Source organism: Colobus angolensis, unplaced genomic scaffold (assembly GCF_000951035.1).
Source record: "Colobus angolensis palliatus isolate OR3802 unplaced genomic scaffold, Cang.pa_1.0 Scaffold111, whole genome shotgun sequence".
NCBI classification, from domain to species: domain Eukaryota; kingdom Metazoa; phylum Chordata; class Mammalia; order Primates; family Cercopithecidae; genus Colobus; species Colobus angolensis.
In genome coordinates, this window is record NW_012112142.1 from 2,826,978 (window position 1) to 2,851,662 (window position 24,685).

General features: G+C 40.0%; 1 protein-coding gene across 5 annotated transcripts in view; it reads right to left on the reverse strand.

Moving 5' to 3' along the window:
* The window catches only part of DCLK2 (doublecortin-like kinase 2), a 186,636-nt gene that overhangs the window by 56,540 nt on the left and 105,411 nt on the right, over nucleotides 1-24,685 (reverse strand). For 3 of the 5 annotated variants that reach the window (XR_001003403.1, XM_011956610.1, XM_011956618.1), the window contains exons 3-4: nucleotides 8,837-8,939; nucleotides 4,430-4,531 (exon numbers count right to left, since the gene is read on the reverse strand). Coding sequence is in view for 4 of the 5 variants with exons in the window: in XM_011956610.1 (XP_011812000.1) it covers nucleotides 4,430-4,531; nucleotides 8,837-8,939 (205 nt within the window). In the remaining variant the exon portion in view is untranslated. Of the gene's footprint in view, nucleotides 1-3,458; nucleotides 3,510-4,429; nucleotides 4,532-8,836; nucleotides 8,940-24,685 lie in introns of all 5 variants that reach the window. The other 2 variants (XM_011956592.1, XM_011956600.1) reach the window with 1 other exon arrangement.

A 24,685-nucleotide genomic window follows, 5' to 3' on the forward strand; every position in this document is an offset into this window, starting at 1 on the left:
TTCACCATGTTAGCCAGGATGGTCTGGATCTCCTGACCTCGTGATCCGCCCGTCTCGGCCTCCCAAAGTGCTGGGATTACAGGCTTCAGCCACCGCGCCCGGCCAAACTTTAATTTTTCTGACTCAAAACCCTCATTCAAAAATCATGGTCAGTGATCTAGATTTTATTAACAAATACATGTGGGTACTTAGAATACAAGTGTAACACAATTAACTGTACAATTAAAAATATTTAAGAGTATTCAACAGCCCTGGTTATTTCTCAATCAAGTTAAATTTCAATTAGTGTTATTTCTTCTAAAAAAACTTCTTTAAAAGGTAGAACACAAAGGGTTTTTAGGGCAGTGAGACTGTATGATACTGTAATGGTGAATATATGTCATCACAAACTTGTCCAAACCCAGAAAACACACAACACCAAGAATGAACCTCCATGTAAACTATGGCTGTTGGGTGCTAAGAGGATTTCAATGCAGGCTCATCAACTGTAACAAATGCAGCACTCTAATTGGGGATGTGGATAATAGAAGAAGTTATGCAAGTCTGCGGGCAAGGAAGTACACAGGAAATATGTACCTTTGGCTGTGAACCTAAAACTGCGCTAAAAAATAGTGTTTAAAAAAATATTTTTCAATGGAATTCACACAAAATAGAGATTATGGCTCGCAATAAACTAGTAAGCTAGCCGTGAGCTGAAACTAAATTTTCCTTTTTTTCCCTTTTTTTTTTTTTTTTTCCGGTATTTTCTCCCTTTCACACAGCAATCTGTACAGGTCACCAGCTCCTAATCAGTACGCACTGTTAGTGTTCACTGGTATTCCAATCCCACACTGATAGCAAAGGCTATCTTGGAATGATTGTAGGAAAGGGAGTGAAGGAGAAAAAGCAGTTCCAGCAGATAGCGATCTCTGCAGTAGATCAGTCTCCCTAAAATATATCCCCTGCCCAGGCCTAGTTTCTTAACGAAACTCACTGCCAGGGATTTAACTGATGTCAATAACTACATGTCTATATTTTCACCAAAATAACTCATCCTAAAGAGATACTAATCACATATAGTCCTCTAAGTTTTTATAGCATTTGGAAGGTTCTAAACAATGTGCTTGAAAGAGCTGTTCTTAATTTCACTTATTTGCACATTTCTCCAGTTCTGGAGAGGCTAATGGGGACCCTGGACAGCACCATGTCATGCCCTCTCCCCCTGCAACTTCCGTTGCTGCCACAAGCGGAAGATGTGCCACCAACATCCAGCACCTGCCTCATGCTTCCACTCTTCCACTACACCCCTGGATTTTCCCTCTTGAAATTTTATCCTCCTCCCCTCAACTCTAAGGAAAGAAATAAACTTGGGGTTTTGTTTGTTTTCTTTGAATACTTTTTATCTTGGCAGACTAAGAAAGATTCAGAAGCTAAAATTCTAAAATAATGGCCAGGCACCGTGGCTCATGTCTATAATCCCAGCACTTTAGGAGGCTGAGACGGGTGGATCACTTGATATCAGGAGTTAGAGACCAGCCTGGCCAACATGGTGAAAACTCATCTCTACTAAAAATACAAAAATTAGCCAGGCATGGTGGTGCATGCCTATAGTCCCAGCTACTCAGGAGGCTGAGGCAGGAGAATAGCTTGAACCCCTGAGGCGGAGGTGGAGTGAGCCAAGATCACACCACTGCACTCCAGCCTGGGCAACAGTAACCATTTATCCATTTATGTTACCTAGCTTAATATCTATGTGCTTTTTACATACTATTTAGCTATTCTGATAGAGTTTTGTTGAAGGATTTAGTCAACCAGAAGACTTCACTCAAGGCAGTCTCAAGACTTCATTTGGGACCTCTGTCCCAAGACTGAAAAGGTACAATATTATGTTCATAAAGTTACCAGCTCTGTTTGAATTTCATTAGTCCCATGGAATTTAAAAAATGGCAACAGATACACCATAGCTAAAGTAATCTGTAAAAACACTCCTGAGTACCATGGCTTTTAATAATACAAAATTCTGTCCTTCATGGTGGTAGAAAGTGGAAAGAACTATATAGCACTATACAGATAAGCACTATGCAGATAAATACAGTAGCTTTCTTCAGATGCACTCAAATCCCAGTGGTTGACTCAGGCTTTTGGTTTTCTATAGCTGAAGTGTCGAACACACTTTGAATTAATCTCTTATAAAAAAGATCATTTTCTCTCTAAAATGTGGTTTTAAAATCTTACAACTTTTACTTGATGAGTTTGAGGCTTACTCTATTAACTCAAATCCAAATTTGGACTTAACTGAAAATTGTGTGTACTAGAATGCTATGATTTTCCTTCATCAGTTTCTAAGTATTATAAATTCAAGGTAAGAGTTATGTATACATTTATTAGGCTATCTTCTGGAGCTACTAGTCTGCAGGACAAATGTGGCTATGAGACATGTTTTTAGTTCAGTATGTTAATTTTTCTCTTTGGACTTTAGGGGGACAAAATTGAATTAATCATACCCAATTCTTGAACCACTCTCCCTTTTATTAAAAATTTTTTAAAAGAGACAGGGCCTTGCTACATTGCCCAGGCTAGAGTGCAGTGGCTATTCACAGGCACTATCATCACAGCTCATCACAGCCTCAAACTCCTGGCCTCGAGGGATCCTCCTGCCTCAGTCTCCGAGAAGATGGGACCACAGGTGGTACCTCCATGCCCGGCTATTTAATTATTTTTACTGATGTAACAAGTATCTGTAAAGCTATCACCAAAACTCCATCTACCCTTTGATTAACCCAGGTCAGTGTATTTATGCAAGTCTTATCTCTATATTAGCTTTCTCAGTTTTAAGATACTTTACAGAAAGCATGATACAATTTGAAATAAGGTTAATAACAGAGATATTTTCAGATAAAAATACTCATATTAATTGTCACATTTTTAGAGAGAAAAGGTTGAGTCTATAACTCTAGGAAAATAAATATTTGACAACTAGAAATATTGCAGTGTTGCCTCTCTGTATATGTAAGAAACACTTCATAATCCTACGCTGGCATATGCTATTATGAAGTACTTCTAAGATTTCAGTGATTCCTAAACTGTTAACCCCAGGGTGGGGAGGAGGTGAGCATAAAAGACCAAAATTTCTTCTATGGCTATTTTCATTGTACCAACTTTAGCCTTTTTCAGTTACAGAACATTTCTCCAGATTAACTAGAAGATGGACCCCTTGCAGTGATGTGCCTCATCAATCACTTTGTATTCCTGACTATACAGACAGGCACTTGGTAATCTTCTGATGATAACCGGCTCTCTAATGAATACAGGAGGCTAAAGTGTCTTGTGCAATGCAAAGCATTTCATACCACACAGATGTGCACTGGAATAAGCCAGATACATTCATGGAAATGGAGCAAAAGGAAACAGAAAAGTGGCAAAAAAAACCAGAAACAAAAACCCAGCAGAGCAACAAAGCCACAATAGTCATGGCTCACCTGGGGATTTGGCTGTAGAATAGGCACTGGAGTAGTGGCCACCCCGCTTTACTGTACACATGCAGTATACACAGAGCAGAAGACAGTAAGGAGAGTGGTTATTCAGCAGCTCTAAATGTGTGTTCAAAAAGGGTAAAACAACCTGCCCTACAGAAAGTTGGGGGGTGCTGAAAGGGGAAAGGGCGAATAGTGGAATGTCTGAAAAACTTGGTCTTTTATGAAGTCTAATGCTTGAGGCCATTGTTATTGACACAACTTTCACATGTTCTAGATTCACCACCTGTAAAATCATAGTTTTTTCACAATTCTTTCCTTAAAGGGAAATGATATCAACAGACTTATTCTTAATTATTACAAACAAACCCATAAAATCAATATATGAAGATATTTATGTATGTTTTTAATGTTTAAAAATGCCCAGTAAAAATTATGACAAATTTATAGGCTTAAGATTTGCAAAAAACTTTATTACAGGTAAGTCTGACTCTTAAATAAGTAAAATACTACTTTTCAACAATAATCACTGCTATCAATGTACCATTCGATGAGGGAGAAGCCAGTGGAAATATATCAAGTAAATACATTTCTGGGTAGAGTGTGTGCATGTGTTTTTTAAAAAAGAGATAATGTTAAGAAAATAATTATCCACAATCATAGAGCACAAAATTCAAAACGCAGTATACAGAGGTCCAAATGTGAAACACTTCTATGTAAATACCAGTAGAATCTAGATCATCAAGCTGTTCCCAACAAAATGTGTCAGAACAAAACTACACAAGTCTCTTAGGAGAATTATTATAACTTGGGGAAACAGACTTAACTTTTGGTTTTAAAAGTCACGTCATCTCTGTTTTTCTGGAACTTGGCTGCATATGACCCCAGCAAAGATCACTAATTCATAAAAATTAGAGAAAACAGAAGGAAAATGATCTGTTCCTGCTATGACCATCTATTCCTTTTCCACTAACTACCTGAAGCTGGTGATTTGCTGCGTCGAGAGGGCCCAGGGCTTTTGGATCCAGAATACTTAACAGCTGAGGATCGAGAATAAGATGACTTCAGGACACGGCATTCTAGAAAAGAACAAAAGTGCATTAACTAAATGTGGTTTTAATAACGACCAAAATCAGATTTACATGTAATTGTTTACTGACCAGAACTATTACCTGATAATTTCTCTATTACTGTTAAACAACTGAACATACAAAGCAGTTGTCCCAAAAGTACACCTGAGTTTACCTTCAGCCAGGCTATACATCTCCCCCCTGCATCCCCCCCACACTCCCCAACCCCCGAGACAGAGTTTCATTCCTGTTGCCCAGGCTGGAGTGCAATGGCGCGATCTGGGCTCACTGCAACCTCTGCCTCCCGGATTCAAGCGATTCTCTTGCCTCAGCCTCCCAAGTAGCTGGGATTACAGGTGCCTACCACCATGCTTGGATAATCTTTCGTATTTTTAGTAGAGAAGGGGTTTCACTATGTTGGCCAGGCTGGTGTCAAACTCCTGACCTCAGGCAGTACACCCGCCTCAGCCTCCCAAAGCGCTGGGTTTACAGGCATGAGCCACCATGCCCCGCCAAGGCTACACATTTTAGGACGTCACCTCATTGTTCCAGATGGAGCTAATTAAGTACAGACATCCCAATGTCCTAACTTGATACACACAAACATCCACAGCCTAATCTATACATGTGCAACTATCTTTTAAAATTGGTAGTACTGATAGGCAAAGACTATAATTTTATTATGCTCTCCAACTTTTTGATTGCCTTATTTTAAAAGGGCATGGGACTCTAACTCATGAACCCCCTCCAGAACTATGTTCCATCTTCTCAAAGTATGGAACATCAAAAATGAGGAAAATAGTTTTTTGTTTTTTTTTTTTCTTTTTGAGATGGAATCTCGCTCTGTCGCCCAGGCTGAAGTGCAGTGGCGCGATATCGGCTCACTGCAACCTCTGCCTCCCAGGTTCAAGTGATTCTCCTGTCTCAGCCTCTGGCCTGTAGCTGGGGCTACAGGCGCCCACCACCACGCCCGGCTAATTTTCTGTATTTTCAGTAGAGACAGGGTTTCACCATGTTGGCCAGGCTGGTCTCGAACTTCTGATCTCAGGTAATCCGCTCGCCTCGACCTCCCAAAATGCTGGGATTACAGGCATGAACCACTGTGCCTGGCTGAATAGCTTTAAACAGTAACTGTTCTTTCCATACATCACCAAATAAAATAATATTTACAATACCAGAAGTAATTATAGCTAAAGTAATCACTTCTAATTTGAATGATGAAGAACACGGGTTTTGAAGTTGTGTAGATTTTGAATGAACTATGGATTTGACATTTGTTAACCGGGCCTTGGCTGTAAGCCTGAGTTATTTTTTCCTAATGAAATTGGGATAAGAATAAAATTTGCATCATAGGCTTGTTATAAGGGTTAAATTAGATAACATACTGTCTGTAGTAGTTTACTCTAAAATACTTCAATTTATGCAGGAAGTTTAAAATGTGGATTAATTTTAGTCTATGCCCCAGGGGCAGTAAACTGACAAGTGAAGTACACTAATCAGGAAAATACACCCAAGGGGAGGCTAGTTAGCATTTGAAAGACTCTAATCAAAACCTTACACAAAGGGAGCAACTTTTGCCTCCTTAAAGTATCCTACTGCTGAAAGGTGTGTGTGGATTATTAGAAACATCTTAAATGTATTGCTACTCCTTTATATGAGCAGCAAGAGCCAACAACCTAAAACTGCAGAACTACATCCTAGGTTTACGAATTGGAACCAATCCCGTATCTAACTATTAATTGAGGATTTAGTTACTTCACTAAAATCAAGTAAACTGAATTCCATGGATTCTGAATGGGCCTTTAACGCAAGATGTTACCAGAAGTCTAACAGCACAGAGTTGGGACTTCATTAAGATTACAACACAAGTTAAATAACTGATTTTAAAAAAAATCTTCGCCTCCTAATAAACGTATCTGTGGCAGAATTAGGTCTGAGACTTGCTCATTGTAAAATCACTGTAAAATTTTACCACATAATGGTGTTGGTGTAATATTATGAACAACAACAACAACAACAAAGATAGCAGTGGACACATATTACTATGCGACAGGCACACTGCATGACATATATTAATGCATTTAATCCTCACAAAACCTTATCAAATAGCCATTATTATCCCTACTTTGTAGAAGGTTAAGTAACTCGAGATCGAAAGGGAAGAAATCAATAGCTCTCACCAACTTCTAACTATTGCAGGCCCTGATCACCATCAACAAAAACTACCAATGACCCAAGTAGCTTAAATCAATGTACAACATACCCATGAAGCACTGAGTACAATGCCTGTACATACAGAGTAAGTGACTCAACAAATATTATTGTTATGTGTATTAACTTTATAACCTAGAACACATTTAGTTTCAGTGGCTCAGCTTTCAAAATGACAACTGACATCAAAGAAATATTATGAAACTAAAGCTAAATTTAAGAAAGATGTAAAATACAGATGATACACAAATTGTATTTTGTATTTCACCTTAACCACACAGGAACAAGGGAGAGCACTAGCACAGATAACGTAACAGGACATTATCTATAATTAAGGACTTTCCAGTGGTATCACCAGCCTGAAATAGGGCCAGTCCAACAGAATATAGAAACCATCAAATTTGGCAGAGATGGAAAAACAAAAACAAAAGTTGATGCTGAATGACCCCCAAGCTCATGAATGACTGACATAGTGCAACAAGAAGGAATGACACAAGGAAGTTTGGTACCACAGAATGTATCCTCACAAAATTTTAAAAGCCTACGTATCACTCTATTTATTTGGTAGTATAGTTCTCTAATTCTGGACTGTCAGAAACACTACAACTAGAAGTGGTCTACTGGCTACCTTTTTAAAAGCCAGCTTTCCTCATTTATAAAATTAAAGAGGAGGACCATATCTCTAAGATCGCTCTCCTCTGAAATGTGATGTGTGTATGATTTTACTTCATTTAAAGAGGAAGCTGACTTTACTATCAGTTAAAAGAATCACTACTACTGTCATAGGCTTAAAGCAATTTAAGACAATAGGGTAAAACCATATTCCCAGGACCAATAATACACGAAATAGTTGAGATTGTTATTGCCAAATACTACTTGAAAATTCCATATATTGGCCAAAGTCAGGAAAAGGGGATTTTTTCATCTCACGCATGAAATAGCTTTGTTTCTAAATATAGTCATATGTTACTTAACTATGAGGATACATTTGAGAAGTGCATTATTAGGCAATTTATTCATTGTGTGAGCATCATGGAGTAAACTTACACAAATCTAGGTGGTGTAGCCCAGTATTCACCCAGACTATATGGTATAGTCTATCGCTCCTAGGTTACAAACCTGTACAGCATGTAACTGTACCAAATACTGTAGGCAACTATAACACAATGGTAAGGATTTGTGCATCTAAACATAGAGAAGGTATGGTAAAAATCCTCACGGTGCTACAATCATATATGCAGTCCATCATTGACCAAAGCATCCTTACATGGTACATGACTGTATATAAACAAAGTAAGTGTGTGTGTATGTGTGTGTGTATCCCAGCACTTTGGGAGGCTGAGGTTCAAGAATCACTTGAGGCCAGGAGTTCAAGACTAGCCTGGGCAACACAGCAAGACCCTGTCTCTACAAAAAATTTAAAAATTAGCCAGGAACGGTGGCTTATGTCTTTAATCCTAGCTACTAAGGAGGCTGAGGCAAGAGGATTACTTGAATCCAGGAGCACAGTCAAGGCTTCAGTGAACTGTGATCGTACCACTGCTCTCCAGCTGGGAGACAAAAGTAGACACTGTCTCAATTAAAAAAAAACAAAAAAGCTGCTACCAAAAAAAACCCAATGAAGTTGAAAGACACCTCAGATAATCACCATTAACAGGTATTATCCTTTTATCTATTTCTTTTTAATATAGATTTCCTTATGCATACACATCACAAAAAGTGGACAATTGTTTCATGTTCAACACTATCCATGCATCTAAGTTGACATAGCCAACCACCATTCTGAAGGAAAGCATGGCACATTTCAGCGGCAAAACAATGTAATAAGAGAGAGAACTGAATTGCTAAAAGTGAAAACTACTTGAATTAGGCTTTGGGTTATTCTCTCTCTCTCTCTCTCTCTCTCTCTCTCTCTCTCTCATAGGTAGGCAAATGCTTTCATGTTATTCCTTATTTTCATTGGTTCAAAAATAGTACTGCCAATGCTATCTTCCCTCAACATGCCAGACTTCTTAACATGCATGAACTGAGTGGCTAAATCCCAAGCCTTCATTTCAGGGGTTACAAAGAAGGAAAAATGAATTAGCTGAAGAGTTGCCTTACCACTATGATCCAGGACAAAGTCATCTTGGGCGTAACGGAATTTTTCTGGTCCACATGCAATAAAAACATCGTCATCACCAAAAAAGTCTTGCAGACAAGTAACCTGAGAACAAAAATCATGTCCAAGAAATAAATTAGACACATTAGAAGTGAAATGAAAAGTAAGCAAAATTAAATGAATTTTTAAGCCTCAGCAACAGTACTGAGGTGGAAGAGAAAGCTGTGTAATATACTACGTTTCCAAGCACTTTACCTTCACGAAGCACCTTCACACATTCTCTCGATCTCAGAACAACACAGTCAAGGAGTCATGACATGCATCAATATTCCTTTTTTACAGGTGAAATCAAGGACGTCCATGCAAAGGTAAGTGATTTTCCCCCAGGTTCCCCACAGAGGGGTGGCGAAGCTGACATTCATGAAGGCCTCTGCTCTCCGTTTCGTGTTCTTTCCCATACTGCCCTTCTTCCCTCTCCTAACAACTCCGCTTCCCACTGTGTGACCTTTGGCATGACTTCTCTGTACCTCTGCTACTGCGCCCTGGGTCGTTTCGAGGATTAATATGTAAAAACTGCTTGGAACAATGCCTGACACATGAGTGCTCAATGTGTTAACAGTCACCCCCATCATCCCCACCACCATCATTATCAAGATCAAAGGAAGATCTGCCATGAAGCTAATGAGGCTTAAGCTTCAGGGATCTTCTAAGGCCTTATATCTAAATATGTGGTCTCAATTTCACTTTTTATTTTTGAGACAGTCTCGCTCTGTCGTCAGGCTGTCTTGCTCTGTCGCCAGGCTGGAGTGCAGTGGTGCGATCTCGGCTCGCTGCAACCTCCACCTCCCACGTTCAAATGATTCTCCTGCCTCAGCCTCCCGAGTAGCTGGGACTACAGGTGCATGCCACCATGGCCAGCTAATTTTTTGTACTTTTAGTAAAGACAGGGTTTCACCATGTTGGCCAGGATGGTCTTGATCTCCTGACCTTGTGATCTGCCTGCCTCGGCCTCCCAAAGCACTGGGATTACAGGTGTGAGTCACTGCACCCGGCCCAATTTCACATTCTTTTTTCAAAAAGGGCCTCCCTTCCATACTGTGTTAGTTTCAGCTCCACAGAACCTGGATCTATCGCAGGGAGCACATTCATCCATTTATCCCAGTGGTGAGAACCATCTTCTAGGACTTTGGACATAGATAGACTCTATTTTTACCAGTTTTCAATGGGATATGTGATAGGATTTCTTCTTGAGAAGTAATCCATTTCCAACAGAGTTAGGAAAAAACTAACACTGCTCTAGTACTTGAACAGGCTGAGAAATCTCAATATTCCTTAAGTTTTCCTAATCACTATTTAGCTTCTCATTGGAAAAAAAAAAATAGGTCTCACTATAGAGTTAGAAAATAATGCTCCAGAGAGAGGAAAGTGAACTACATACAATGTAGATGGCTCAGGTCATAGTACTTAAGTGACCCAAGTGATGTGCCTTTTTGCAAGGCCAAAAAGTTGACTGCACAGACTATAAGAGGAACACGCATGGAGATTGCTTGTTTGCTCCAATTCTCTTCAAGCAAGATGTGGCTTCTGTATCTCACTGAAATGGCTCTGGCTACAGTGTCCAGGGCCTTTAAGAACTGTATTTTTAATTGTTCCTGTTCTCTTCTATCTCCGTTGGTGTTAGCACATGCCCCTTCACTCATGCTAGAATTCAGAAAGTCATCCTTTCTCCTTTCCTCACCAGCTGCTCACATTTAGGCCTTTTTACTTCTTACATGGTTTTCAAGCATCTCTACTTCTATTCCTTGGTTCCTTCTCTCTTACCTGGACTCTTGACATTGCCCTGTAACAGCTGGCTAACGCCCTATCTTCCACCACTCCCTGGAATCTATCATTCCTGTTGGCACAGGTGTCAGTATATTCAGTCTCTCACAGGTATGACTGGGTGATCATGCACCACTCAGCCCTCAGTGGCTTCCTTTTATGACAAGAGAATGCTCCTTTCAAAGAGTGCATTCAACTGACCCCTGACCCTGTCTTTGCCAGGTCTTCTGTTCACTCAACAGCCAAGTCAAAATGACTTTGGGTTGCCTGCCCACACAGTACTAATGGGTTTTTTGTTTGTTCCTTTTGAGACAGGGTCTCACTCTGTCACCCAGGTGGGAGTGCAGTGGCACAATCTCGGCTCACTGCAACCTTAACCTCCTGGGCTTAAGTGATCCTCCTACATCACCTACTGAGTAGCTGGGACCATAGGTGTGTACCACCATGCCTGGCTAAATCTTCATTTATTTATTTATTTATGTAGGTAGGTAGGTAGGTAGGTAGGTAGGTAGGTAGGTAGGTAGGTAAGTAGGCAGGCAGGCAGGCAGGCAGGCACGTAGGTAAGTAAGTAGGTAGAGATGGGGTCTCCCTATGTTGCCCAGGCTGGTCTCTAACTCCTGAGCTCAAGTGATCCTCCCACCTTGGTCTCCCAAACTGCTGGTGTTTTGTTGGTTTTTTTTTTTTTTTTTGAGACGGAGTCTTGCTCTGTCACCCAAACTGGAGTGCAGTGGCCGGATCTCTGCTCACTGCAAGCTCCGCCTTTCGGGTTCACGCCATTCTCCTGCCTCAGCCTCCCGAGTAGCTGGGACTACAGGCGCCCGCCACCTCGCCCGGCTAGTTTTTTTGTATTTTTTAGTAGAGACGCGGTTTCACCAGGTCAGCCAGGATGGTCTCGATCTCCTGACCTTGTGATCCGCCCGTCTCAGCCTCCCAAAGTGCTGGGATTACAGTCTTGAGCCACTGCGCCCGGCCTGTTGGTCTTTTTAAAAGCTTTTATTGAGCTGTAATTCACAGACCACACAATTCCCCCATCTAAGGTACACGATTCAGTGTTTTTTTAGTATATCAAGAGTTGTGCAACTATCACTGCAATTTACTTTGAATATTTTCATCATTCCCAAAAGAAACACCATGCTTATTAGCAGTTACTCCCCATAAACCCCTTTCCACATCCAAGGCACCCATAATCTACTTTCTAGCTCTGTAGATTTGCCAATTCTGGACACTTCATGTATATGGAACCATAAGATATATGGCATTTGGTGACTGGCTTCTTTTACTTAGCATGTTTTTAAGGTTCATCCATGTTGTAACATTTATCAGTAGTTCATTGCTTCTGTAGCTGAATAGTCCATGGTATGGATATACAACATTTTGTTCATTTTTCCATCAGTTAAAGACATCTGGGTTATTTTTAACTTCAGAGCTGACTGCCTTTCCTCACACTGTTCCCCAGGCCTTTCAGAGACAGGATTATCTCTCTCTTCTCTCTTCTCTCTCTCTTCTCTCTCTCTCTCTCTCTCTCTCGGGTCTCAACTCTGTTGCCCAGGCTAGAGTGCAGTAGCATGATCATGGCTCACTGTGCAGCCACAACCTCCTAGGTTCAAGTGATCGTCCCACCTCAGCTTCCTGAGTAGCTGGGATCACAGCCACCACACTTGGATAATTTTTTGTTTTTGTTTTGTTGTTTAGAGACAAGGTCTCCCTATGATGCCCATAGTTCGAGTTGCTGGGAGTTGAAGTCTCAACTCCTGGGCTCAAGTGATCCTCCTGTCTTGGCCTCCCAAAATCCTGGGATTACAGGCACCCAGCCTGACTACTCTTTAGTGTCATGACCTCCGCATGGGCATGGGTGTTCCCTGCTCATCATTCTCTCAGGTCTAGTAGAGTTCCTAGCTTTAGTGGGTGCTTGATACATGTTTGCTAAATGAACTGTGGCTCAGTATGAGCTTCTCCTATTGGAACTGAGTTCTCAGACCAGAGTAACTTCTCTGGGTGAGTGGTACAACGGCTACATTATTCACTGCCCTCACCATCACTTATGTTTAGGACTTACTAAGTCTAGGCATCAATTAACCTCTCTGAATTCTCTGTCTACATGGCAACATGTATTATCTGAATCCCTATAACACTCCCATGAGGTTGATATTATTATTATCCTTCATTTATAAATAAGAAAACAGATCTAAAGAGAGAAACTTGCCTGGACACAGGTAACAAATGAGAACCCAGCAATTTAGGTGCAAGTCCTCTACTTCCGCATCTCTGCTTTCAAGTTGACAGTATGCCGCTTTCTCATCTGAAGTCCCACAGGTCATCTTTCTACTTACAGTTCTTGTTCATTTTACCTTATTTGTAGTCATTTATGTCTTGTGTTACAGTCAGTTATGTCTATCTTATATTTCTATTTTTCACATACATATGTTCAATAAATGGTTCTTAAATGGAACTGAACTCAGTTTTATTTTTTTGGCCAAGTAAAATGTATCTACTAAAATTTAATACATTTTTTTTTAAAAGGGAAACTGCATTTTTCGCAATTAATTTAGCATGAAGATATGACTGAATTTTAAAAAACATATCTGAATGAATCTGAAAAAATCAGTTAATTTTTAAATGATTTTATTACAAGAAAATATTTCATCTGGTACTAAATTAGTTGGCATTTGACTAGAATAAATAACAGTAAATAATCAAGTTACTATGTGGAATAAAAGCATTTAACAAGTCTCGGGAACATAACATATCAAAAAGGTGACTTTTTTTTTTCCATAAAAGCTTATTTGGCTTTTTTTTTTTTTTTTTTTTTTTTTTTTTTTGAGACAGAGTCTTGCTCTGTCACCCAGGCTGGAGTGCAGTGGCTCGATCTCAGCTCACTGCAACTTCCACTTCCTGGGTTCACGCCATTCTCCTGCCTCAGCCTCCCGAGTAGCTGGGATTACAGGCCCCCGCCGCCACCGTGCCAGGCTAATTTTTTTGTATTTTTAGTAGAGATGGGGTTTCACCGTGTTAGCCAGGATGGTCTCGATCTACCAACCTCATAATCTGCCCGCCTTGGTCTCCCAAAGTGTTGGGATTACAGGCGTGAACCACTGTGTCCAGCCCTTGGCTCTTCTTAATTGACCTTTTAATGATTTCACCTGTGAATTTAAGTTTGGATTCCCAAACACAGTGTGCATAAGATGTCTGCCTCCCTCTGATTCTGGTTCCAGTCATTGAATGCGTATTTGGTTAAGCAGTTAACCAAATTCTACAATTTTTTTTTTCTCTTTCTGTTGCCTTGGCTGGAGTGCAGTGTTGTGATCTCAGCTCACTGCCACTTCCACCTCCCAGGCTCAAGGGATCCTCATACCTCAGCCTCCCAAGGACTATAGGCATGCAGCACCACACTTGGTTAACTTTTGTATTTTTTGTTAGAGGCCAGGTTTCACTATGTTGCCCAGGCTGGGCTTGAACTCCTGGGCTCAAACAATCTACCTGCCCCGCCCTCTCAAACTGTTGGGATTACGAATGTGAGCCGCCACACCTGGCCACAATTTTTCAATTAGGTTCTGATATGCCTCAATTCAGTCACTGCTCCTTGCAAAGAAATGGCAGCTATAAAGTGAATAAAAGATACAACTGAGGCCGGGCGCAGTGGCTCATGCCTGCAATCCCAACACTTTGGGAGGCCGAGGCGGGTGGATCACGAAGTCAAGAGATTGAGACCATCCTGGCCAACATGGTGAAATCCTGTCTCTACTAAAAGTACAAAAATTAGCTGGGTGTGGTGGCATGTGCCTGTAGTTCCAGCTACTCGGGAGGCTGAAGCAGGGGAATCGCTTGAACCCAGGAGGCTGAGGTTGCAGTGAGCCAAGATTGCGCCACTGTACTCCAGCGTGGCGACAGAGCAAGACTCCGTCTCACAAAAAAGAAAAACAAAAAGAAAAGGTACAACTGAGAAACAAAACACGTCTCAGGTATACCTGGGACAGGGACACATCTCACAAGATGTTAAACAACTTCTGCCTCCATTCATTTAAAGTGTTTTTATTGAGCACTGATTATGTGCCAGGCACTATTCTATGAGCTACAGGATACATCAGTAAAGGAAGAAAAAAAAAGGCAAAAATTCTTGACCTCATTGAGGAAGTGTGTGCATAGGTAAATTTACATCACAATAGAAGATAAAGAAAAAGCACAGAAGGGGAGTAGTGAATGCAGAGGATGGGTACTGCAATACTAAAGAGGGTGGTCACAGTAAAGGCTTCATTGCAAAGGTGACATTTGAACAAAATATTGGAAGCAAGTCACATGAATATCTGCAGGAGGAAGTGTTCCAAGCAGAAGGAAAGAAATGTACAAAAGCCCTGTGGAAAGATAATTAAAGAACAGAATCTACCAATTTTATGACTAGAATAGTCATAAAATGGGCCGGGTGCAGTGGCTCATGTCTATAATCCCAGCGCTTTGGGAGGCCAAGGCAGGAAGACCATGTGAGTCAAGCAGTTTGAGGCTGCAGTAGCTATGATCACACCACTGCACTATAACCTGGGTGACAAAGCAAGACTCTGTCTCAGAAATAAAAAATAAATAACCATAAAATGGATAAGAAAGATCTGACTTAAAGCAAAGCACTGGTTTGGTATATATCTATATATGTGAGCTGCACGATAATGCGAATATTTTTTAGATAATGTAAACAAACAAAATTGTAAGCATATCAATCTTATTTTTATGCTAAAATTACATTTGTGTATTTAACAATAGATCTCTTAAGTCTAATGCAATCATTATTTGCCCATACTTAAATTTCACAAATATATGGGACTATACACACACACACACACACACACACACACACGTTTTGAGACAGAGTCTCACTCTGTTGCCCAGGCTGGAGTGCACGATCACAGCTCACTGCAGCCTCAGCCTCCTGGGCTCAGGCGATCCTCTCACTTTGGCCTCTCAAAGTGTTGGGATTACACATGTGAGACACTGTGCCCAGACTAGGACTATGTATTTTAACTGTTCCTAGAAGTGGCCCAAAGTCAGTTGATACTTTTTAATGTAGAACATCTGATAAAATGCCCAGGATCTGATATAAAGTAAAATAACTTTATATTATTTTATTTAAAGTTCTCACCAAGGAGAGCCACATAAATTTACTATTGTACATTCATTCATTCTAACGTTAATCAAATGCCTGCTATAATATGCCAGGCATAAATGAAAGACAAAGAGGCACACAGTCTAGTGATGAAAATGGACAAGTAATAATTACAGTTCAAAATGTTACAATAGGGTGAATGTTATAATAGAAGAACACTCTGACTATTATAATAAAGGAAAACAACTTGATAAAAACAGAACGCATAAAATATTTAGTACCTTTAAAATATCTCATGTTTGGACACTAAGATAAATTTTTCTATGTTTTGCAACATATTTGGTGCTCTCTAACTCAGGTAATCTGTTTGTTCCTTTTACCATTAATTTTTTAAATGCGTCAAACACTGAGGTATGGACCAGGTCACTAAATCTGTCTGAGGAAAACAAACACACATATATATATATATGAATAACATCTCAGAATCATTCTTAACAAGGGTGAGGAAAAGTGTTATCAGTTTAGAAGTCCTCTGACTGTTTGCTTCTAAATTCTTTCTATAATGCAAGGAAGAATTAACTCTTCCAGAAGCTCATCAGGAATAATGGATGTCATGTGGCCTGTGAAAGCAAGCTATACAAACGAGGGGAAAGTAATATTTCTGCTAAGGTGCACAATTAAAGCAATCAGTTAGGATCTAATGGGGAAACATTCAAGTGAAAAATAATGTATCTATAGGAGTCCATCTAAGCTTTCCAAATGAAGGAGGGCCACTTAAAAAAAGTAATTTTTCTATCCTTTAGCAGACAGATTAATTAGGTTAGGGTGAATAGGTGCCAGCCATAATTTCAGTGCTAGTTCGTAATAGCTTGCCACAACCACTCTTTTCCTTTCCCTATTTGGTATCTGTTAAAAGATACAAAAACGTGTGAAAGAGGCTTGAGGTCTGATTTATTAATTTTTTTTGAGATTAATTTTAGCTGTCACCCAAGCTAGAGTGCAATGACACAATCTCAGCTCACTGCAACCTCCATCTCCCCGGTTCAAGAGATTCTTCTGCCTCAGCCTCCCGAGTAGTTGGGATTACAGGCGCCCACCACCACATCCGGCTAATTTTTGTATTTTTAGTAGAGATGGTGTTTCACCATGTTGGTCAGGCTGGTCTCGAACTCCTGACCTCAGGTGACCCATCTGCATCTGCCTCCCAAAGTGTCGGGATTACAGGCATGAGCCATCGCGCCAGGCGAGGTCTGATTTAAAAAAAAAAAATACTATGCATGATATGATCTGGCTCTGTGTCCCCCACCCAAATCTCACCTTGAATTGTAATCCAAACTAATCCCCACACATTGGAGGAGAAACCTCATGGGAGGTAATTAGATCATGGGGGTGCTCCCCCTTTGCTCTTCTTGTGATAGAGAATGAGTTCTCTCAAGATCTGATGGTTTTATAAGGGGCTTTCCCCACCTTGGCTCATTCTTCTTCCCGCCACCATGTGAAGAAGGACATGTTTTCTTCCCACTTGGCATGATTGTAAGTTTCCCGAGGCCTCCCAAGCCATGCTGAACTGTGAGTCAATTAAACCTCTTTCCTTTATAAATTACACAGTCTCAGGTATTTCTTCATAGCAGTGTGAGAAGGAACTACTACAATGCATGTATTAGTAGTACAATAAACCCTTTCCCCAAAACAAAAAAGGCAGAGGACACACAGAGATAATCTTCCCTGAACACTTATATTCTGAACCAGAGTAGGTTAGGGTGTGTTAGGGGGTAAGAGTAAGAAACACAAGACTGGCCAGAGACGGTGGCTCACACCTGTAATCCCAGCACTTTCGGAGGCCAAGGCAGGTGGATCACGAGGTCAGGAGATTGAGACCATCCTGGTTAACACAGTGAAACCCCATCTCTACTAAAAATACAAAAAATTAGCCCAGTGCGGTGGTGGGTGCCTGCAGTCCCAGCTACTCGGGAGGCTGAGGCAGGAGAATGGCATGAACCCAGGAGATGGAGCTTGCAATGAGCCAAGATCGCGCCACTGCACTCCAGCCTGGGCGACAGAGCCAGACCCTGTCTCAAAAAAAAAAAAAAAAAGAAAAATAAGAAGAAAAAGAATTGCTTGAACCCGGGAGATGGAGCTTGCAATGAGCCAAGATCGCGCCACTGCACTCCAGCCTGGGCGACAGAGCGAGACCCCATCTCAAAAAAAAAAAGAAAAATAAGAAGAAACACAAGACTGATACCCATTTCCTGACCCACTGACACTCTTTGGAAATCTTATGTTTCTTACTCTTTCCAGAAGTACACAGGAGTTGGTGTCAAAGCAAGTTGGATTTCTCTAAGACCCCTTCCTGCTCTAAGATTCTAAAGTCTAAGTACTTTAGTTTCTTGAAAGAGCTATTATTTATATTTTAGGAGATTGCTTTTAGAAAAGTTGAAATGTATTTTTCTGAGAGTAAAAGGAGAACTATTTTAAGTGGTTACATAGTAATGTCCATTTGTGATTTCTTTCTGTTCAAGATTTGGCTTTGTATGTCCTCAAAGAAATCTTCAATGCCCCTCCAAATCCAGGTGTTTCCTCAATACTCGAACTCGCTCAAGATAGCTGTTATCATTGAGGTTAACTGTCTGGTTTTGCGTCTGGACCTCTCTCACCAGGCTGAACACCATACAGGCAGTCTTGTTCACCACTGTAATTCCAGCATTATACAGCACCTAGCATATAGGCTTTGCTTAATACATTTCTGTTGAATGAATAATGATTGAAATGCCTTGAGGCTGGGCGTGGTGGCTCACACCTGTAATCCCAGCACTTAGAGAGGCCAAGGCAGGCAGATCGCTTGAGCTCAGGAGTTCGAGACCAGTCTGGACAACATGGGGAAACCCCCATCTCTACAAAAAATACAAAAATGAGCCAGGTGTGGTGGGTCATGCCTGTGGTCCCAGCTACTCAGGGGGCTGAGGCTAGAGATCACTTGAGCCAGGAAGTGGAGGTTGTGGCGAGCCAAGATTGCACCACTGCACTCTAGCCTGGGAAATGGAACGAGACTCTGTCTCCAAAAAAGAAAAAAAAAAAAAAGAAAGAAATCAAAAGAAATGCCTTGGGTCCTACTTTTTCCAGGTAGCCCTCTCTAGAGGGTCCATCTCACACTCTATGGATTCCTATCAACTCATTATAACGCAGGGTAGTCCTGGTTCCCAAATTTATGATGTTAGTTTTCTATCTCAAGATAATCTATAAATTGTTTGAGCAGACCAGTCAAATCCTATATAGCTCCCTATAAAAGATATAGTAAATACTTGGTTGATCAAATTGTGGCCCTGGACACCTTAAAATAACTCTCTAAAAACTGATCTTACATCATGTAAGCTCTTTCAAGAATTAAATCTCTTTTATTATTATTTCAGGATGATTTGAGAAAAACTACTTGTGAAATCTGCTACTGCAACAATTTGGTAGAAGGGATTTAAAGCAATGCAATTTGCAATTACACTCCACATTTGGTGCTATTCAGAGACTTGAGGCTGCATTAAATGAGGGTCTCTTGAGACATTTTCCAAGGCTATTTTATTGACATTTTCTAAGACCTGATAAAAATTCAAAGGGAACATCACTGGATCTCAGTGAGAGATCAGTTTAAACTGGCATCTACTTATCTAAACAGAGTAAAGGTGAAAATCTTAGCACTTTTGAAACGTCTATCTTTTGAATAAGGACCACATTTTATAGAAGATGTAATGGGAGGATGGATAGCAGGAGTATAGAATACATCAGCATTTTTTTATGGATTTTCTTTAACTGTGTGTTGGCGGGTAGGGGGTGGTGATGGTGTGAAAGAGAGAGAGAGAACAAAAATCCCTACCTCCTGCTGAAATTAAATGCTTTCACTATCAGAATTCAGCTAAAAGGTTGTCTCTATCTAAGAGTAGTTAAAAAAAAAAAAACAACAAAATATTTCTAACTTGCTTCTAAAAAGGATTTGAAGGAACTCAGAAAGGAAGTCCAGTAAATGGCTTATCTTTGAAACTAAAAATACTCTATAGGCTTTCAATAAAACTATACTGATAGCCTTCATTTTTTCCCTAAGAAATGGTCATGTTACAATTCATAAAATGCCAAAAGGGAGCTGCATTTCATTTTAAATCCCCCAAACAATATTCTACTATATATAAGTTTTCTATCACGTAATCAAGCAGAAATACAACTTTTTAAAGATGTAAAGAACATACCAACAATGTTGACATGCAATAAACGACAACCTAAGACCTGCCTGAGCCATTATCATTATTTCTATAGCTGGGAGGAGACACTTATTTTAAATAACTACCCATCTAGACACTTGAAAGCTATAAAATCAACAAATTAACTACATTGTAACTATCACTATTCCAGACACAACTGTTTTGCCACTCCATTTTTCTTAAACAGTTCTATCCCTAGGATAAAAGTTTTGCTTCAAATGATTAGAGAGGCCAGGTAGTGGTTCATGTTTGTAATCCCATCACATTAGGAGGCTGAGGTGAGAGGACTGTTTGAGGCCAGGAGTTCAAGACCAGCCTGGGCAACACAGTGAGACTTTGTTTCTACAGAAAATCAAAAAATTAGCTGGGCCTGGTGGTGCACAACTATAGTCCCAGCTACTTGGGAGGCAGAGGTGGGAGGATCACTTGAGCCTGGGAGGTCAAGGCTGCAGTGAACCGAGATGGTGCCACAGCACTCCAGCCTGGGCAAGAGAGTGAGATCCTTTCTCAAAAAAAAATTTTTTTTAATTAAAAGAAAATGAACAGGGAAACCATATCTGAAATAAAGGAAAGGTAAGTCATTTGGTCCTTCCAAAATGCTACTGACAACAACCAGAAAAAAAAATTCACAGGTCAGTAAGCAGAGGCTGGGATTCTCCCCATTTCTTCAGCCTTGGCCCAGAGTACAATGAGCATAAATAGCACTCTTTGTTCCCAGTAAATGTTGGCTGGCCTACAGCAAGGGAAGGACCCTTTCTACAGCAAGAAGAAAGCTACTTAGAATAGCAATGTTTTCCAGCTTCCTGTAAATTCATTCAGCCAGGCACTCAGGGACCATGTGGTTGCCATGGAAACAGAACTGAAGCTAAAAGATGACAGTTCTTACAGTAAAGGGCTTCTTAATGGCATCTGCAGACAACTACCTATATTTGGTTTGCTTCCTTTTAAAAAAAAGACTGGATCTGACCTTTTCCCACTGCAACCTTCTCATAATAATAACTATTCACCAATTAACACCAATCATGGAATACTGAGACCAAAGATTTGGCTTTAGGAAGTGCCTCTATCAATAGCATGAAAAGGGTTTAAAGAATTCAGAGATATTGAGCTTCTAAATATATTCTGGAAGGAGAAGCAATCATCACTTTTCCTGTAAAAGAGGTCATTTCTATGTCAGTCCTCTGACTGCCTCCTACTGAGAGCCACTCCCTACCTTCAGTCTTAATTTCTATAGGAAAAGGTTTCAAACCCACTCTGGAGCTTTCCACCAAGTGAAGAAAGCTGGAACTATAGCGGCAGAAAGGTGATCCCTTTCTTTCCCATCATAAAGGATCAGGGTAGACACTCCAATAACAAAAGACAGATTAACAAAAGAAAAGCATAAAAAATCTATTTAATTATTTTTAATTTTTTTACATGACACAGAATCCCTCGTAATGAAGACCCAAAGATACAGTTATCCACTTTTATGCTTAGGTCCAACGAAGAATGGCCAGCCATGTAGAAATGTAACTGGACAAAGAGTGTGCCATAATGCTAGTAGGCTGAGGTAGAGAAACGCAGCAATGCCTGTCTGTCCAGAGTCTTCCTGGTCTCTCTGTGCAGCAGTCCCTCCTCCTGGGTTTGGGGCAGGACTCTTTCTGGAATGGGGGTCTTATGACCTACTAGCAAACAAGGTAAGTCAGAGAATTTCTTTACGGCCAGCTTTTACAGAGAAAGGTGGGGGAAAAGCTAGAGGAATATTTTTAGATTTTAAGGCTGGCCTTCGGGAAAAGGGGTTCTGGTTTCCATGACCCACCTTCGGGAAAAGGATTCCAGTTTCCATAGCCTGCCTGGGGAAGAAAGAGGGGTAAGAGACCAGAGGGCAGGAGAAGGTCAGAGAGACACTTTGCTTCTCAGGCTGCTTCTGAAGCCTTCGCTTTGTGGTATCATGTTCTGTGCCCCAACAGAGCGAAGTTTTAGAAGAACTCAGGTGAAGAAGTCAGAAGACACCTATTGAGTCAGTGATCATGAGCTTTTACTCTGAAGAAGCTAGAGTGGAATATGTTCAAGCACATGTGTCTGGAACTTAAATAAATGCTCTTTAGGACTCAGTCACCTTCAAATACTAAACAAAAAAATGAAATCATAAGTGTTACAGGAAAGGCAATTGAGAACCAAAGCAAAAGGTGGCAATCTTCCAATCCAGAATTTTCTATTTCCAACAGAAAAGGAATGAGAACAAGCATGGAGTACCTAACTATGCAATGACACAATGAATTTCACATAATCCCCAGGAAACTACCTTGTGAAGCAGGCACTATCATTCCCATTTTACACAGAGAGGCTCAAAGAGGGTAAGTAACTTGTGCCAAGTCACACAGCCAGGGAGGAGCTGAGATTTAGACTCTAACTTGGAACATACTCTTTGTACTTGGACCACATACTGTCTCCCTAAAGAGGTATTAACAATGTAATTTACAATTTATGAAAAAACATAACAGAGCTTATTGAGGTAAGTCAGAGAATTTTTTTATACTTGTCTAAAACCCAAATAATCAAACCATTTTTCTACATCTTACTTTTATGGAGTAAATGAACGGTAAGTATGTAAGCTTATATCTAGGATTTTTTTAAAGGATCAATTTCTAAGTAATATCATAAGGTCAGTACAAGTGTAGGCCAACCTCCCATACCTAAGGGAATACACTGAATATGTTTTGAAATTGATATCTTCAAACAAACTGGCTAGCTCTTTAAAAACAAATTACAAACACAAGTTACAATCATGGTTTTACTAGGTTGGTGCAAAAGTAACGGCGGTTTTTATCATTACTTTCAATGGAATAATAGAATGGGACTCTATTTGCTGCCAAACTGAGAATTCTAAGGGTATAAATATGTATTAATAAATATTATGACCTTTAAAATTTTTAAATAAATGCAAAACCTGCAGCATTTTTTTGGGAATTGATTCTCTGTACATAAAAATAAAATTAGTCAACCCTTTTGGTGTCTGTTTAGCATACAGCAAGTGCATGCAGGTAGTTAAGACCCTTGGAATCAAGACTGAAAGAACCACCAATTAAGGAGGTATGGTTAATTCTATACTTATTTTGAAAATAAGTTAGTTAATTCTATATTTACTTTGGAAAACACCAACTATTCAGCACGAATAGCAAAGACACCATGACTACGTTCTACTACAGTGGGACTATTTAGGTTTCTAGGAAAACTATCACTATTAAAAAAATAAATCTTGGCCGGTCGCAGAGGCTCACACTTGTAACCTCAGCACTTTGGGAGGCAGAGGCAGGCAAATCACAAGGCCAGGAGATCGAGACCATCCTGAGCAACACAGTGAAACCCTGTCTCTACTAAAAACACACACAAAAAAATTTAGCCAGGCCTGGTGGCAGGTGCCTGTAGTCCCAGCTACTTGGGAGGCTGAGGCAGCAGAATGGCGTGAACCCACGAGGCAGAGCTTGCAGTGAGCCGAGATAGCATCACTGCACTCCAGGCTGGGCAACAGAGCGAGACTCCGTAAGAAAAGAACAAAGAAAAGAAAAGAAAAGAAAAGAAAAGGGAAAAGGAAAGAAAAGTAATCTTGTCTATTTTTATTTCTTCTTAATAAAATTAATTTTCCCTCCCTTCGCATTGTGTATCAAAAGACACGATATACCTTGTATCAAAAGACAATCCTAATCTCCTTTTTAGCAGCCCCTTCACCAACTTCTGATTTGTTACATTTAACATTTGTGAGCTTAGAAAGAGGTATTTCAAGTTTAGGAAACTTAACTGTAAAATAAGAGTAAACTGGTTGAAAGTTAGAGGCTTTGATTAGGAAGAAAGAAAATAAACTTCAGTTCCCAAATTTCACACTGCCTAATAACAAAGTTCTCTCTGCTTATTTCCTAGTTTTAAGTTGTGGTCCAGCAAGGTGAGTAGATTAGAGTCCAAAATCAGTGGGGTAGTTCTGTGCTGCAAACCAGATTTTGGTTTGTATAGCTGCATCTGTTTTCACATGACAAGGAATCAAAATTTTCATTTTGAAACCAACATAAATCTTACAAGAAAAGCAATAAGACTTTTTTTTCCTCCAGAGCAGCCTTCTTAGTAGATGAAGGTCTCACATCCACAGTCGAAGAAATCCTCTGAATAAGTTACATGCCTGTGGCTATTCAGAAACGAAAAGCATGCCATCCATTTGAATTATTTATGGCAATATGTAAAAAGTGAAATTGATATTGGCTGAGGCATACACCACAATTAAATTTTCCTGTTTAAAAGGCACCTGTTCCTAAAATACAGCCAAAACTTCTTATGCTAACATATGTACAACTGATTTGCAAGTTGATAGAACAAATACTTAGTTTAGGAGAATTAAAAGATAGTTCATCATTTAGATTAATTGGCTTATCAATGCCTACTCTAAATATGCAAATACCCAACAAAAGGTTATGACTGTTGGCTGTGCACCTCTGCCCCCATTTATGTGGAGCTTCACAATGAGGGTAGAAAATGCTTTTTGTTTTCATTTTAAGGTAATTAATATATTTAATTCAGGATTGAAGAGTTACAGCAAACAATTTCCAGCCCTCAGAATTAACAAATATTATTTGGTCATGTCTACTTCAGGTCCCTTTAATACATGGAAACAAAACATTACAAAGTTAAATTCTTTTTTGTTCCTGGTCCCCAGTCCCAATGCCCTGCTTCCT